This window comes from Anser brachyrhynchus, assembly GCF_964034855.1.
Source record: "Anser brachyrhynchus genome assembly, chromosome: 2".
Lineage (NCBI taxonomy): Eukaryota > Metazoa > Chordata > Aves > Anseriformes > Anatidae > Anser > Anser brachyrhynchus.
The window spans coordinates 63,257,098-63,274,527 of record NC_137695.1 but is presented as its reverse complement, the minus strand read 5'-3'; the positions used below and the strand labels follow the sequence as shown (position 1 = coordinate 63,274,527).

General features: G+C 35.9%; 1 protein-coding gene across 19 annotated transcripts in view; it reads right to left on the bottom strand.

Moving 5' to 3' along the window:
• BBS9 (Bardet-Biedl syndrome 9) overlaps nt 1–17,430 on the bottom strand; it is a 289,323-nt gene that overhangs the window by 179,393 nt on the left and 92,500 nt on the right. For 18 of the 19 annotated variants that reach the window (XR_013947654.1, XR_013947655.1, XM_080582937.1 and 15 more), the window contains 3 exons: nt 15,126–15,221; nt 10,407–10,579; nt 7,945–8,097 (listed from right to left, as the gene is read on the bottom strand). Coding sequence is in view for 17 of the 19 variants with exons in the window: in XM_080582937.1 (XP_080439063.1) it covers nt 7,945–8,097; nt 10,407–10,579; nt 15,126–15,221 (422 nt within the window). In the remaining 2 variants the exon portion in view is untranslated. Of the gene's footprint in view, nt 1–7,709; nt 7,740–7,944; nt 8,098–10,406; nt 10,580–15,125; nt 15,222–17,430 lie in introns of those variants that run through there. The other variant, XM_080582932.1, reaches the window with a different exon arrangement.

Here is a 17,430-nt window from a genome sequence, read left to right as displayed (position 1 = left end):
GGGAAAGGAAAAGGGGAAAGGAAAAGGGGAAAGGAAAAGGGGAAAGGAAAAGGGGAAAGGAAAAGGAGGGAAAGGAATAAGGGGGAAAGGAAAAGGGGAAAGGAAAAGGGGAAAGGAAAGAGGGGAAAGGAAAAGGGGAAAGGAAAAGGGGAAAGGAAAGGGGAAAGGAAAAGGGGAAAGGAAAAGGGGAAAGGAAAAGGGGAAAGGAAAAGGGGAAAGGAAAAGGGGAAAGGAAAAGGGGAAAGGAAAAGGGGAAAGGAAAAGGGGAAAGGAAAAGGGGAAAGGAAAAGGGGAAAGGAAAAGGGGAAAGGAAAAGGGGAAAGGAAAAGGGGAAAGGAAAAGGGGAAAGGAAAAGGGGAAGGAAAAGGGGAAAGGAAAAGGGGAAAGGAAAAGGGGAAAGGAAAAGGGAAAGGAAAAGGGGAAAGGAAAAGGGGAAAGGAAAAGGGGAAAGGAAAAGGGGAAAGGAAAAGGGGAAAGGAAAAGGGGAAAGGAAAAGGGGAAAGGAAAAGGGGAAAGGAAAAGGGGAAAGGAAAAGGGAAAGGAAAAGGGGGAAAGGAAAAGGGGAAAGGAAAAGGGGAAAAGGAAAAGGGGAAAGGAAAAGGGGAAAGGAAAAGGGGAAAGGAAAAGGGGAAAGGAAAAGGGGAAAGGAAAAAGGGGAAAGGAAAAGGGGAAAGGAAAAGGGAAAGGAAAAGGGGAAAGGAAAAGGGGAAAGGAAAAGGGAAAGGAAAAGGGGAAAGGAAAAGGGGAAAGGAAAAGGGGAAAGGAAAAGGGGAAAGGAAAAGGGGAAAGGAAAAGGGGAAAGGAAAAGGGGAAAGGAAAAAGGGGAAAGGAAAAGGGGAAAGGAAAAGGGGAAAGGAAAAGGGGAAAGGAAAAGGGGAAAGGAAAAGGGGAAAGGAAAAGGAGGAAAGGAAAAGGGAAAGGAAAAGGGGAAAGGAAAAAGGGGAAAGGAAAGGGGAAAGGAAAAGGGGAAAGGAAAGGGGAAAGGAAAAGGGAAAGGAAAGGAAAAGGAAAGGAAAGGAAAGAAGGAAAGGAAAGGAAAGGAAAGGAAAGGAAAGGAAAGGAAAGGAAGAAGGAAAGGAAAGGAAAGAAAGGAAAGAAAGGAAAGGAAAGGAAAGGAAAGGAAAGGAAAGGAAAGGAAAGGAAAGGAAAGGGAAAGGAAAGGAAAGGAAAGGAAAGGAAAGGAAAGGAAAGGAAAGGAAAGGAAAGGAAAGGAAAGGAAAGGAAAGGAAAACAACCACCTACATTTAGCAGAAACAGCAATAAAACAAGAAGTTAAATATAACTCCTCCAAAGAACAGCATATTTATTTAAGCCAAAAAGAACTAATTTATATTATGGGTGTAGTTCTCACTGACATTATCTGGGGAAAATGACTATTACAGGAGCGGGTGTGATATATAGCCTTTGAGTCATGCATGATAAACCCTAATGGTTTTGCTTTGAGGTAAAAGTCCTTACTAATCAAGCAATGAATCATTTCCAAAATGTCGAGTTCCTGAGGCCATGTGTGTCAGAAGTGCAACTCTTGAGTGAATACTCAATCACTAATGATCAGTTTTGAGATTTTTATCAACTGATTAATAAGCAAGGAAAGGAGCTAAGAGGCTTGAACAAAGAGTTAATGGACCTTTAATGACACTCTAAGTGTGTTTTAGTGAATAGAACATAATGAGTTTTATTTGCTACTGACCACAAATCACCAAGAATCGAAGTGCTCTATGCACTGCAAGTGTTAAAATACTGCAAGGAACAGCACTCATGCTTTTAAAAAATTAGGAAATTGTATATGATTGAATATGAATATGTAATTGAATATGTATACATATACATATATTTGAGTAAACACTAAAATTTCCTAATTTTGCCCATAATAATGCCCAAAATAATGCCCATACTTAATTGGTATTACATCTCTGTAGCAGATCAGAGAACAGAAATTAAGAGCATAGCTTCCTAAATCAGTAGATGGATGTGAGGTAGAGAGACAAATGGGAAGATGTTTATTCATTTCTTTAGTATATTAAGTGCTGGAACTGTTGGTTCAGCTATCATGGAAGCAAAATGCTAGCTCTTATTTATGATATACAATGCTGAAAATACATTCAGGAACAATTCTGAAGACTAAAGGTTTGACAAATCATGCATATGTACACATACATATGCACAGACATGTACACAAACGTATCATTTTTGTATTACTGCCTATAAATTTTCTACTGCCCTCCTAGATGTAGGTATTTGCCTTCGATATACTCCACATCTTTGTGCTGAAATCGCTGTGGAAATATCTAAAGAAATTACTGCATCTAACAGGCAGCTAACAGCCTGAAACCATCAAGGATCACTAACCTGGAGGACTTCCAGTTCCCTAAAACAAAACAAAACCAAAAAAAAATGGCTGATTATAGGGAGTCAGTTCAATCAGGTGAGTCTGGAATCAAGTCCCAAGAATAACAGACTTAAAATCAAAAGGAGGAGTCATTTGGTAGCTGAGGGAAATCTTATTTCCAAGAGTGGAAAAAGAAAAGGAAACAAGCTAATAGAATGAAGACAAAGAGGGAAGATTTATGTTTCCTTTCAAAAAGCAGTGACAAGATCGAAACCTCTCACTGAAGAGATGAAAATAAGTCAGAAACTTCCATTTAGGATTGCACTGTTTTTCACATATTTGTATGTTTCATATTACCATACAACAAAATGCATGTGTGTACACGTGCACATGCACATTTAAAAACTCATCCACAGAATTTAATTATGATTTGCTTAAGTATCAAATACACATATCTTCAACAGTGGGGAAACTCAGTACGTGCACCTGGGCAAAGCTGGAAAAGCTGACACTAGTTTGAGGTAAGTGGATTCTGGAAACCTCTGAGCATGAGTTTCTGGGATTGAACCTAAAGCATGTGCCTAGAGACCCAAGGAAACAGTATCGACAATTCTGCTAGTCACAGCACCCAACACCTCAGAAGAAGAGCATGTCTGCAGAAAAGGGTGTGGAGAGTCCAAAAGCTGTTCCACTCACATTCTAAAATGGGAAATTATGAACCATCTCTAATCTGGGAGCCACGTAACTATATTAGTGCAGTGCTGAAGGTGTATTAGTACAATTTTTGCTCAATTTTGCCATCTGGGAGCTTTGTACCTGTGTCATTTCATTCATATGTAGATCATGTGGAATTCAGGTCAAGCAAATACATAACACTTGGTCCCCACTCACAAAGGCAAGCCCTTAAATACTGAGGCAAAATCCCATGTCTTATGAATCAGGCTCCCTGTAATAATACTGGTTTAAATCAGCTAAGTCTTTTCTGAAAACTGATCATATGTGTTAGACAAAAAGGACATAACAGGCTTGCATTTGGATATTTGTCAACTATTAATTGGAATACTGGTTTTCACTTGAAGTGCCAAAATTTCAAAGAGGAAATCATATGATTCAGAAGATACAATTCAGATTCAACTATTTTTTTCTGTTGTCATAATGATTTACACCCAAAACTAATTTTCGCCTGATAGTTATCAAAAATTATTATAAAATGGACAAGAACTGGCACACAGTATTTTAATAGTTTAAATACTGTTTGACAAGATTTCAACCTTCTTGTTGGATCACAAACCAGAATGAAGAGAATCCAACATGCATGATCAGCAGCAGTAGGATGAAAACTCCTCACAACTGTAAAATGAGATAATTCATCTTTTTCCCTGTAAACACTAACATACAACTACCTCTCCAAAAACTGAAAGACTCTGAATACTTTATTCCCTTGTTTCAAGCAAGAGTTTTTAAATGAAAAATTCCTATATGCATTAATTTCTTCAAGCTGCAATTTGTATGCAGACTTCAAGATACAAGACTAAGACCGGCCAAGACAGATACAGACTATATACCAAGGAAAGCAGAATGAACTGGACAACTAATTGTTTATGGAACAGTATCCGAGAACTGCGTTGAAAGTCATATTATTGCTGCTTGCAGCCAGGTATTTCTGTGAGACAAGCTTTTCAGTAATAATATAAATAAGATGATCACGAGGAGTATAACTGCGCTAATCTTCTAAACATAGTAACTGGATTAAATAGTTTACAACTAAACATGCCTGGTACTGCTTCGATTCACTAGATTATAATCTACATGGGTTGAAATAGAGTGATTCTTATGACCCCTATCGTAAATTCCAAATCGTACCTGGAAACCCCAGTAATGTATGTCAAGAGTCAATGCATGAGAATTATCATTTCAAGGCAAGCACCTGCAGCAACTGCCAAACTATGATTCTATAATACGACAGAAAACACACTGTAGAGATTAAAGACCATTAACTTACACTTTCAAGCAATAACATGTCTCCACTAAGTGAGCGTTGTATAAAGTACATACTGTTTACAGCAGCTACCATGCAATTTGCTGCAATCTTATTTCATATTCCAAGTCCTTTAAACTGAAAAAGCCTATGTAATCTCAACTGCTGTTTACTTGTAAATTCATCGCATTAAATTCCTTTTTTCTGAACAAGAGCTAGAAGCACATCCAATTGCACTGGTTTGTTGTTGTTGTTGTTGTTTTTTAAACCAGAGCTCAAGAAACTGTAGTACATAGTCACACAAATAGCATCTATCAAAAACTTATTTTCCACTATTTTCATAGGGTCTTCCTACAAATCACTCAAACATCACAATAATGACCTTTCCTTTTACCAATATACAAAGTTACTACATATAAAATAGCTTTTCTTTTCCTTCCAGAACAGAACACCATATGTCACTATTTGTTAACTACTGTAAAACTCAAATCTATATTAACATATACGGTTAATTCATAAAGACAAATTCTAGAAGAAAATACTGAAAAGGAGTATAAAAACAAAAGAAGCTTTTCATCACTGCACACATCAATGCCTGTTTCTCCTTCATTGTGAAGATTAAAAGTAAGGCTACAGTTTCCTTACAATAAATTTGCAAATTTATTGTAGCACTGAATACATCCTGCCCTCTTGGTCATGTACAAGAAGATACATAAAAAAAGTAGTTTGTAAATAGAAATGAATTTTACAAGAGAAATAAATGCAGCTTGATTAATTTTCTCTGCCTCGGCATCGGTGGCTTTGACGTGTATCTCTACTCACATACCACATAAACAACTTATACTTGATCAAGTTGAAAATCTGAAAACTAACATTTACAGTCAACTACAGCTGTAAAATTCGAATCAGTTCAGCAATTCATTATAACAATTTGTAGTTTGGCAAAGAAAGAACTGCACAGAATACATTTGAAATAGGTATCAAACAGGCAGTGAAGCTACATGAGTTGAATATTTGTGATTGTTAGGTTTGAATTAAAAAGTCTGTTCACACAAAGGTTATAACTTCAGTATAACTGTTCTGATGAAAGGAAATAAGGGAAGCAGTAAGAGACATCTTTACATCAGGCTGAATTAGGAGAGGTTATACAATTACAGCTTCATTTAAAATAAATATATATAAATTATAGTAATTATTCGATCAAGAATGTAACTCATAGAACCTAAGTCCTGGTGACTGAGTGAAACAAACAGTAGTGAAATCAGATATTCATGTTAACTGGAAATTCTTTCCTGTTCTAGATGACAAGGTTTGGAGTATGCTATAAAAGCAAAACATTCACATTTTCTTTCTGACTGCAAAACCCAACACAGAAAATACCTTTCTTTTGTACAAAACAATTACTCCAGTGAAAAATTATGCAATTTTCTTCTTTTCTCCTCATTATAAAAGTTTTTGGCATAAGACATGATGTTCTCAGACAGTGGTGTTAGATAGCAAAGGAACTAAGTTTTATTCCAACACTAGAAGTATTTAATTGTAGGAATTACCATACCAATTTTATTACAACCCCCCTAAAACTTTTACACCACTTACATTCAGAGTTCAATCCAAATTCCCCTGAAGCAGACAGGAGTCATGCTACTTACTTCCGTGGGGTATGGATCATTTCTTCACTGAATACATTCTCCATCGAAAAAACTATAGAACAGAACTATGGTCCTCATATCAGACAACTTTTCCAAAAGAAAAACATGATTTTTTTTTCTAACAATTCCTAAAAAAAGCAGTAGTCTCAAAAATACAGCAATACTAATTTCTATGTCAAAAAGACTACAGCTTAAATAATTTTTAGAGTGAGACTTTATACTGTTCATATTTATCCAGCCTCATTATACCTTCTTTAGTGAAAAAAGATGTTCCTTATTTTGAATACTTCAAATATTTGCATTAGATATACTTGTTCAAGCAAAGACAGAAGATGATAAAGACTTTTAAAAAAGAGAAAACAAGGTCTTTTCTAACACAGGAAATGTATCACCAAGCAATTTCATTTCACCCAAACAGCAAAGAGACAATATTAAGTCCTACCACAGTGCTCACTTCCAAAGCAATGTATACAATATTGGGATCCCTATGGTAATTACTATTTCACTACACTTTTGTTTGTGATAACATGTCTTTGTTACAAGGGGATTCAAGAACAAAAGAAAATAACAAAGGGAATCTACCAAGAAAAATCTGAGCTTGCCTAAAATCAAATTTTAACTAATATTGAAAAATATAAACATTTATCCTCTAGAAATAAGTCTTTTCCCTCATTCTCTTTTCAGCTACTGTAATTCTAATTTAAAAAAAAAAAAAAAAAGTAATTTTAAAAAAGATAATTTTGGTTTGAAGGACCTTTCAGATATATTCCTAGAATATGCATTTTAACTACCTGATTTTTGTCATATTCCCAGAACCAATCTTTAATTCAAGAAATTGTCAAGAACATCTTGGTTGGTTTAAGTTTAAAGGTAACAGTTCTGCATAGCAAAAGCAGGCTCAAGAGACCCACTTTTGTTGATCTTTAGGTATTACTTAGTTGTGCCATTTTAAAGTGTTAACCATCTATGTGTTAACAACACCTAGTATTTTGTAAAGTAAAAAATAAAAATTAAAAAACACTCTCAAACTTACACCATCTTATAGTTAACTCGTTAAAGACAGAATCATAGAAGGGTTTGGGTTTGAAGGAACCTTAAAGATCATCTTATTCCAACCCACTAGACCAGGTTGCTCAAAGCTCCATGCAACCTGGCCTTGAATATATAAAAAAAGGCATATTTCTCTTATGTCTAACCATAAATGGAAAGGCAGTTTTCTGTAATTTACAGAAAGGTTTTCATGAACCAAACAGTAAAAATATTTTTCCTGTCTTCATTTTTGAATTGTCCTGATACACCACAGTGCATAAATCTCATTTCTAGCTAGCAATCTAATTGTCTCTCAGCTCCTCTAACAAGGCATGTTAAAAAGTAAAAATTGGACTGTCCAACAGAAAAGCACAAAATGCACAAAGTAACATCTCAGCAAAGGAGACATCATGAAACAAAGGCTATTTTAAAGTAATGTAGAGCTGAGGCAGGAGAAGGGGAGAAAACACTGTGGGGGTGGTTTAGGAATGATTTTACTATTTAAACATTGTTATTCTGCAGTTATTCCATTCTGAAATGATTAGAACATAAAAAGAAGCCCCATAAGAAAGGACTTAGCCTCAGACAATTTTGTTGTGAACATTACACCAGCCAAACCATTCCACCCGTTTACAGTGTACCATAAAATATTTACATAAGCTATGAACTATAAAATATTTTCACATGAACTATAAAATATTTACACTATCAACATCAGTTAGGAAAGAATGATGTGCTGTCAAGCCGGTGTGACCTAGGAGTAAAAATTTTGTGGTCACAGATTAAATAAAACTATTTCAAATCATCTGGAAACTTACAGGGAATATTAGGTTAAACAAATTACTGCTTCCTGGTCTTTGGATGGTAAATGTAACCAGGAAAGCATAGCTTTTATGCTTGAAGCTAAGTTTTACCAACATCATAAAGAAAGGTTAGGTTCATAATCAAACTGTACTGACCTCTCTGAATGTTCCCTCTAGCAAGGTGTCCAGATGTTGAAGAGGAGCAGGAGTTTTGTCTTTGAATCGTGTCAGCAATCGTCTCTCGATAGCTCTAAATTGTACAGCCCTCTCAGATAACAGCTCTCGAAATTTTTCTGCATTCAAGCGCAGCTGCAATTTAATGGTTTTCAAGAATTCAGATTACAGGTCATATACATCATATCTGCCCATTCCACATGAAAAGAGAGAATGATAGTAAAATTCTTCTGTGTGTGTATTTACTCAAATATGAATATGAATTATAGTAAAATTATTGATAGTGTGTGTATTTATTCAAGTATTAATATGTTGTTTATACCAATTTCATATTGATGTGGTTAATTTCACGTTCATCATGAAACTTATTAACATTTTCAGGAATCATCATTTGCCACTGAAGTCAAAAATAATTGCCAACAGAAATAACAATGTGTGTTAATGCCTAAGTATCTCATCAAAAAGACTACCAAAAAAGAATGAAATTTCAACACCAGTATCTCAGGGTTTCTCCTCAATTTCATGTACTGTGGCACATACACATGACATATTAGACTTGTTATTCATTGCTGTAGAATGTAAATGGTTATTCCCTTAAGCATGAATAAAAGCACTAAAGTCTTCATTGACTGAATGACTTCTATATCTGAAGTGAAATTCTTATTAATTTTATATATACATATTGATCAGGTACAGCAACCAGCTTTATTAAAATGTTCACAAAACTTTGAACAATATCATATATCAAATGCCCAGATAACAAAATTCCTATTTTATCTTTATAAGAATCTATTTTCTGTTATATACCTCTAAGACAAAAATCACTAATAAAAGTGAGTCTCTTTCAAAAAGCTGAGTCCTCAAGGTAATATCCTCTGTACATGCTGTAACTAGCAGAAATTATCAGAAAAAACATTTCAAGACATGCAGCTTTCAAGACATATTATGACATACCTATTTTATAGTGTCTCAAAATTAGAAGCCTGCTAAATTTAGAAAACAGATTATTTTTAAAAATAAGCAAACATACTATTCCATCAGTACATGATTATGAAGGACTTACAGGCAAGCTAAAAGAAATGCAGCTCTTCTAGGAGGAGGAGGAAAAAGGGGACATCTCAGGTATTATTGTCCCAAGCTTGCCAAAAAAAGGGATGGAGCATTAGGATCCCCTACATAGACCATTTTTCTTAAAGTAGAAAATTTTCAGACCAGATAATTCTTGTAAAATTTCAGAAACTTCAAAATAGCCAGCTGCAACCTAATTAGATCCTAACTTACCACTACAGTGATCACACCAATATTACAACCCACAGTATATCTATGCTTGTGACACAATCTAATGAAGCCTATGTTCTGATTATATATAGTTAAAGTATTACTACAATACCACCCATTAGAAAAAATAAACAATAAAAAAAATACATAAAATAAAACCAACTCTATTCTTTCATAAAATTTGAAACTCAGAACATGAGAACTACTCATAAGCCTGAGAGACAAGCCTGGACCTAGATTGTTTCATTAAAAATCCCTACATCCATCTAAAACAACCATTTCTGTATAATGATGGCTCCACCTTACAGAAGTGGCTGCATGAAAGAACACTGAACAGTGTTTCTCGCTCTTACATACAAATGTTTATACTTTTGCCTGTTACATGAGTTTAAACTAATAGAAATTTTCAGATAACTGTTTCCTTTTGTTACTGGAAAGAAGGCAGAACAGAAGGGAAAGAGCGCATATACATTATTAACTATTTCTACAAGTTGACTATTAGAGTGTTTTCACTGTCATCTGCATGACCAAACAGACAGGAAAAAATAATTATGTATATGTTGTATCTGGTCTGGTAAACCTCTTAAAGCCTTCTACTTCCACAAGGGTAGTCAGGGTTTTTTGTTTCTTGGGTGTTTTGTTCTTGTTGTTCTTGTTGCTGTTGTTTTTATTTTTGTTTAGGTGTGTGTGTGCGTGTGTGTAGGGACTTTCTGCATAATTACCAGGATGATTCAGCCAAAACAGATGCTCATGGGTTCATTATTATAGAATAGCCTAAAACTGAGGACAAGTTTCAAAAATAGTTTTACAATTAACAGGATGTTAGTCAATAAAGAACCCATGGCTTCTGTACAGCTAGTGAAAAGAAGGGCAAATACTAGTTCCATAATTTGTATAATTTGCAGACTACACAGCAGCTACATATACTTTCCCAATCACAAGGGCTGTTTCAGAGGCAAGGTGTATGTCCTTATATCCATATGTTACAAAATGTACAACAACACTTTTTCCAGCACTATGCTTAGATGCAACTTCATATTTTCTGAAAGACAAATGGCTGTGCACCTGTGATCATTATACAGTTTTAAACTGATTATTCTTAGTGCCAGCACACAAATAATTTTGAACTAGTAGAATACTAGCTCTTCACACGCTATATAACATACCTCAAAATGTCGATCAATTAGTTCAAAGTATTCTTGCAGGGGAATTGAACCTGAAAAGGTACACGCAAAGTCTTTGCAATTTTGCTTTTTGAAATGTTCTTCCAGTCGAAGAGTGAGCTCTTTTGTTATTAGCCAAAGGTCTTCTAACTGATCACTCTGGATCCTATATCGTTCTTTGAAAACAAGAACAAATACAAGACTGATAATGCACACATTTAAGCTGTATTTATCCACTACACAACATCAAAAATACACGGGAATTTAACTAACTTTATCAATACATTCAAAGTTTGTATTAGAGATTTTCATAGGGGATATATGCTCATCATTGTTAAATAAATACTTCTATTTTATTGGTGTCGGTCCTAAATACCCTCTCCTTTATGCTAACTTTAACAGGCAATTTTGTAGCACAGAATGAGTACATAGCTTCAGGACTACTTACTGCAGAGCGTGGTGCAGTTTATGAAGTGCAAATAACTATGAAGAATTACCATAATAGGGAAACAAGAATTACTGGATGATATTAAGCTATAACAACAGGTTGTCTGCATTCTCTTCCATAGTACAGTCTGAACAAGTTTTTCTGGGGGCTGAAGGCAAAGTCAGGTTCATTTCACTTTGGACCATGGGAGAAGCACAGCATCCTGAGCAGCAGATAATAGTTGTAACAAACCAAATATACTTCACATAAAATCTTGAATGTATTTTGAAAACACAGTTATTGTCTTCTCAGACAATACAGTCACTAATATAATTTTTATTACATCTCTACCTCCTAGGATACCTTTCAATAGGAAATCATTACTCATTCAGTAGTCATAGACAACAATATTCAGTTTTGTTATTGCTATACTTAACTCCAATGCAATAGTACAAAGATGAAAATGTTAATATAAATTGAAGTGAAAACAAAAAGTCCAGTTAGCCACTGTTCTCTGTCCCAACAAGTTCACTCAACTTATCACTTTTTAGTGAATTTCAAGTTATCAAGCTAATTGGATGAGATCTTATTTCTGTTCTGTTTCTAGTCCATATTTGTATACTTCTCTTTTCAGTTTCCAGGAAATCAGAATTAACTAAATGTTGAAGGGAAAACCTTGTGGACAATCCTATCAGCATTTATTTTGTTCTGATACTGTTTCAAACAACAATGCCTTACTTCTTGGCATTATTCATCTATCAATACCTTACCCAAAGGGAAAGACAGAAATGCAGCTATGATGGAAAAAGAGTTGTTGGGTTTTTTTGATGCAAAATATTTCTTTTTTTTTTTTCCATCCTTGTTAATAAGCTTCACAGTAAATCAAATAAAGCAAAATTCTTTAGAACTTGAATGTACTGTTTAAAATTTCCTCAACGTTATTAATTCAAGACTGTTTGACATTACCACTGGCATCATTCCCAGGATACACATTTCACTGAATAGAGAATGACAAATTCTGTTTACAGTGTAAGAGGAAAGAAGCAAGTTTTATTTAAAAACATGTCTATTGAAGAAAAGAACACCATCTGCTAAAGATAACATTCAACCTAATACCCATTTTATAAATACTCACAATGTAATGGCTGGACTTAGTTGTATGTATCATCCTACTTTGCTTTAAGTGATTTTTCCTTAAGGGAAATTAGCTCAGATGTTTTCAGGCCAAATCAACAGTCATTCCATTTATAATTGACATGTCTAATACATTAATGGTTTAAAACGGATAAAACTAATTTCCTCCAAAATGCATATTTGGTTTCCATACATTGTTTGTTGGTCAATACAAACACAACCTAATTTTACCATGGCTTGAGTAGAGAGCATTGCACTCATTTGCTTTATATGATCTTTCAGCTCTCAAAAACAAAGATAAATTAGATTTACAAACTGTAGGAAAGTGAGAATCCTAAGTTATACTAAATACATGCTTTACACAGAAATACAGTGGAAAAAATAAATATCTGGGATTCTGTTCTTTTGCTTTTATAATAGCTAATCAATTTACATTAGTTTTTTGTTAAAATAAGCTCTCTTCCAGAAAAAATACAATTATTTTCAGAAACATTCTCAAACAGAAAATCAGGAGACTCAGAGGAGCTCTAGTAGGTTACAAGGCTTAAACAATCTGCAATAAGTATGATTCGTTGCCCTGACAGTAGCTTATCTGAAGGAAGTCTGGGAGATTCAGTTCACTTCTTAGCTACAAAGCCCTTATCACGAGAAAAAACAACCACAACTAGTAGTCAAGCCTTCCTTAAACTTTGATTAAAGACAGTTTTAAAAAAAAAAAAAGTTCAAAAAAAGTTACAACTTTAATCTACATGAGGCAAGCTTTGTTAAAATGTATATTAACTGTGAAAATGAACTTTAGGCTGGGCTTCCTTGCAGCAGTCATCTTGACAGGCTGAAGTAACATCTTCAATTACTATACTGTTTAAAATGGATTCGCTAATGTAATTAAAAACAAATGTGAAAACAGATGTCATTTTTGTCTGCAGCTTCAGCAGTGAAACCCAACTGAACCTGGAGATTTTCACTCATACATACAGTCTACACATACAATTTTCTTTATGAAGAACCTTTCTACAGCGATCATGCTGTGTAAGTACTTTTACAAAGTAAAAGCTCAGTGTTAAAAAAAATGGTAGCAAAATAACAGGACCTCCCAAACAATACATAACTTTATCTGCGTTAATTATCTCCATATAGGATCTGCCCACTCAAGCAAAATAATTCTAACACCATGAAATTCTACCAAACAATGCTTTTGTATTATGGACAATCTCTCTTCATAAAAAATCCTCTTAATTATCCTTGCGTATCACAACTTCTACAAATAATTTTCTAAAAATGTGCTTTTACTTAGTGACCCACACACACACCCAACCCTGAGAAATTCTACAGCCACCCCAATCCAACACATGTGGTAGATGCTGGAAACAGCCACTACAAGGAAGAAGGCATCAAACAACCCCTTTGTTTCCTAAAGTACGGATTCCCAGACAAGAGAAATGAGTAGTCACACTAAGAAAAAAAAAACATACTTATTGGAGTCTCCTTTGTTAAGTGAACTTCACAAGTAAAGCAGTGTGGGAAAGTTTACAGTAAGACTGCAAGCATCATTCCTAGCTAGTGAATAAACAAACCTGATAGGAAGAACTTGATGGTTTGGGTGGGGGAACTAAAAGTTATAGCTTTACTAAAAGTTAAAATATATTCATTGTGTCTAATTCATAGACATAAACTTGTCCCTTACACAGCATCATCAGATTTAGCAACTATTCAAATAAAAGATTAAAATTGTAATCCATAAAAAGATATTTATAAATCCTTTAAATTCTTTACTTTCTAGAAACTATAATTGCATGTCTAGCTAGTTCAAACTGTTTAAAATCTACTGTCTATTTAAACAAATATTAAAAACAAACTCACAATAAAACAGCATGCAAATAGTGCATACAAACTAATACAAATGGACTTGAACCTTAGAAATGTAAAGTGATTCTTGGTACAATGGATGTTCTTCAATAATTACCCTCCAGATGGTTTCTGTTTTTAACACATTTGATTACATTAGAAAAAGTATTAAATATTATCTCATAGCTTACAGCTGACGTCATTGGTATTTATATTACCCATCATGAATACTGAATTTTGAAAACACAGTGAGGCAGATTATTTTTGTTTTGAAAGAATTTCACATTAAACTACATTCTGATTTCTCACTTACTCAAAATAGTTTTCATAGAACATTCATAATGTGTTCCCTTTGAACTCTCTGCAGTGAGCAACAGGTATTTTCAGCTTTTCAGTTTCTTAGTCAGCTGTATTAAATGAAGACTTTGTGCTTTGCTGGCTAAACACAATTGAATAGATTTGGTTCCAGTGCATGTGCCAAGGAAGTTTAATTAGTTGAATAGCCCAGCAAGACCATAAACTCTCAAACTCTCCAAAATTAAGAGAGTTGATTTATTTTATGTTTCAAAGAGCACAAACACATGGGTGTTTGGAACATGACTGCTTAATTCACAAGCTGCCCTGGCCAAGAGATGCTGGACCAGGTAACAGCACATCTACATATATGTTCATACATTCCATGAACACGTTAGAAGTATAGTATTCAACATGATTGAATTCATAGTCCTACATTCAGAGAAATACAGGAATCTAAAGATACAGGAATTTACTTAGATGCAAAGAAGCACCTACATAGGGTCAGATACTAATCAGAGTCAAACATTACTGAAAGACTGTGGAGAGTTACAAACTTGCTTTTTAGTCCTTTTCACAAATTCCACTAAATTACTTCCAAACACAGGTCAGTTGAAATACTTTTCAGAAAAAGAGGTGGGGTTTTTTTGGTTTTGTTTTGTTTGTTTTTTTTCATGTGATTACAGTGACAGTATTAACTACTAATTAAAAACATTGCCAAAATAAAAACTCTAAGGAAAAGCAATTTCTCTAGACAATTGTCTCTGTATTGTAGCATAGTTTGAGTATGTTTTTTGCTCCATTTTAAAATTTTGCAACTTCCCTAGAAGTATTATTAGATACTTGACAGGGGCAGTTAAGACATGATCAGTTAATGCTTTGAAACTCCTGTAGAAACTTTCACCCTACAATTAGCCTTATTTGTATGACCCACATTCTCATTTTCTACACATACTAACTGATGATCCTACTATCTATTACATTTTCAGGCCTATTATCTTTTACATTTTAATACCACTTACGTGATGTTTTTGAAGCAAGAAGAGTGATTTTTGAACCCGTTAGGAACTGAAAACCCAGAACATTTGCCTGGTCATCCTCAGATGGATCAGCAAAGTCTGAAAAAGAAAAGTAAATAGTTTTCTAAAATTCAGTTTTCACATACAACAAATTTCGAGCTGTATCCAGGACTACATCAACTTTGCTTTTCTTACATTTATGCAATCTCAATGAGATTGCTCCCCCTTTTTTGAGGAGTAGAGAATATTAGGAGTAGCTTGGTGTTCAGTCCCTCTGTTCACAGGTGGAAGCCGAGCTACATTCAGTTGTTATACGAAATTGCCTAAGCTTGGTAGACAAAAGGTAGCTTTCTCAGAGGTTCAGTCTATACCATCTAAAAAGAACTGTGAATGCTGTATAGCCCCAAAAGACTGTCACCTATACTGGGCACAACACTGCTTGTCTCCATTAATTCAGACATCTATGCAAAAATTATTCTGATCATGTTTGAGCACCCTCTGGTTTAGCTTTCAGCACACACCACAACAAACATCTAACTTAGTGGAATTATCTACTTAGAAAATAAATGCATGCCAAGCTTTCTTTCATGTTTAGACCGTACCAACTTAAAAGGCTTAATTTTAGATGACTGTATTTTAAAAACTACTCCGATACACGTCTCCTCCCAAACTTCCCCTAAAAATAAGGTAAAGCAGGAAGTAGACCAGATACAATTGTTATTAAGGAGTACACCAAAAATCCAAAGTTTCTTCACAGATGATATCTGTAGTGGGTTTACGTGTCAAGGTTTTGGTAGCAGGGGGCCATAGGGGTGGCTTCTGTGAGAAGGATCTAGAAGATGCCCCATGTTAGGTAAGGGCCCCACTGCTGACCAGAGCTGAGCCAGTAAGTGATGTTGTTTTGCGCCTCTGTGAGATCATATTTAAGACAGGGAAAAAATAAAACGCTGTGCCATACAGCAGCTGGGAGAGTGAGAGGAGTGAGGAACAGCCTTGCAGGCGCCAAGGTCAGTGAAGAAGGAGGGGGAGAGGTGCTCCAGGCGCCGGAGCAGAAGTCCCCTGCAGTCTGTGGTGAGGACCATGGTGAGTCACGCAGGCTGTCCCCGTGCAGCCCAATAAGTACCACAGTGGAGCAGGGTTCGACGCTGCAGCCCATAGAAGAGACCACGGTGGAGCAGGTGGACCTGCACTGACAGAGGCTGCGGCCTGTGGAGGACCCCTGCTGGAGCAGGTTCTGGGCCGGACCTGTAGCCTGTGAAGAGGAGACCACGCAGGAGCAGGTGACCTGGCAGGAGCTGCTGCCCATGAGGGATCCAGGTGGAGCAGTTTGCTCCTGAGGGATGGACCCTGTGGTACGGACCTGTATCTGGAGCAGTTCTTGAAGAGCTGCTGCCTGTGGGAAGCCCACACCGGATCAGTTCACCAAGGACTGCATCCCGTGGGAGGGACCCCACAGCACAGCGGACAAGAGTGACCGAGAAGGAGCGGCGGCGAAGAAGTGCTGTAGACTGACCATAACCCCCATTCCCCCGATCCCCTGTGCCGCTCGGGGGGGGGGGGGGAGGTGGAAGAGGGTGGGTGGGGGAAAGTGCTTTTGGTTTCTTTCCTTTGTTTCTCACTTCTCTAGCTTGTTAGTAATAGGTAATAAATCTTACTATCTCCCTACGCTGAGTCTGTTTTGCCCTTCACGATAATTACTGTACGATCTCCTCGTCCTTATCTCAACCCTTGAGCCCTTTTCATCGTATTTTCTCCCCATTCCTCTTTGAGGAGGGGGAGTGAGAGAGCAGTTGTGGTGGAGCTCGGCCTCCCACCCGAGTAAAACCACCACAATATCATAAACAGCATGCTTTATTTCTTTTCCATCACTGAAAACAGGATGAACAGAAATCAAAACATTTTAATAGCTTCTTCTGAAGCACATTACATATACTCTTTGTTATGATTTCAACACATCCCTAGGTTTAAAATAAAATTTATTTATTCTCTATTTTGGAAATCTATTTTGATTTATGTTTCAGGTAACAGTGTTATACAGCACACAAATTTGAGGTATATTTATCGTCAAAGTTATGAAATCCATGTTACTAAAAAACAAACAAAACACCACCCACATGCCTCCTCCAATGCTGTCTCAGATAAATGTACTATATCTTTCCAAAAACAGATGTAGTAGCTCCACCTTAAAAATGCTGCTCTCAAGTTGTCAGCCCATACCACTCTGATCAGAAAACTGTTGCAGAACCTTAGTCCTCTGGAGTTCAGAACTTTAATCACTGCCAGATCGAAATTACTCACAAGCCCTTTA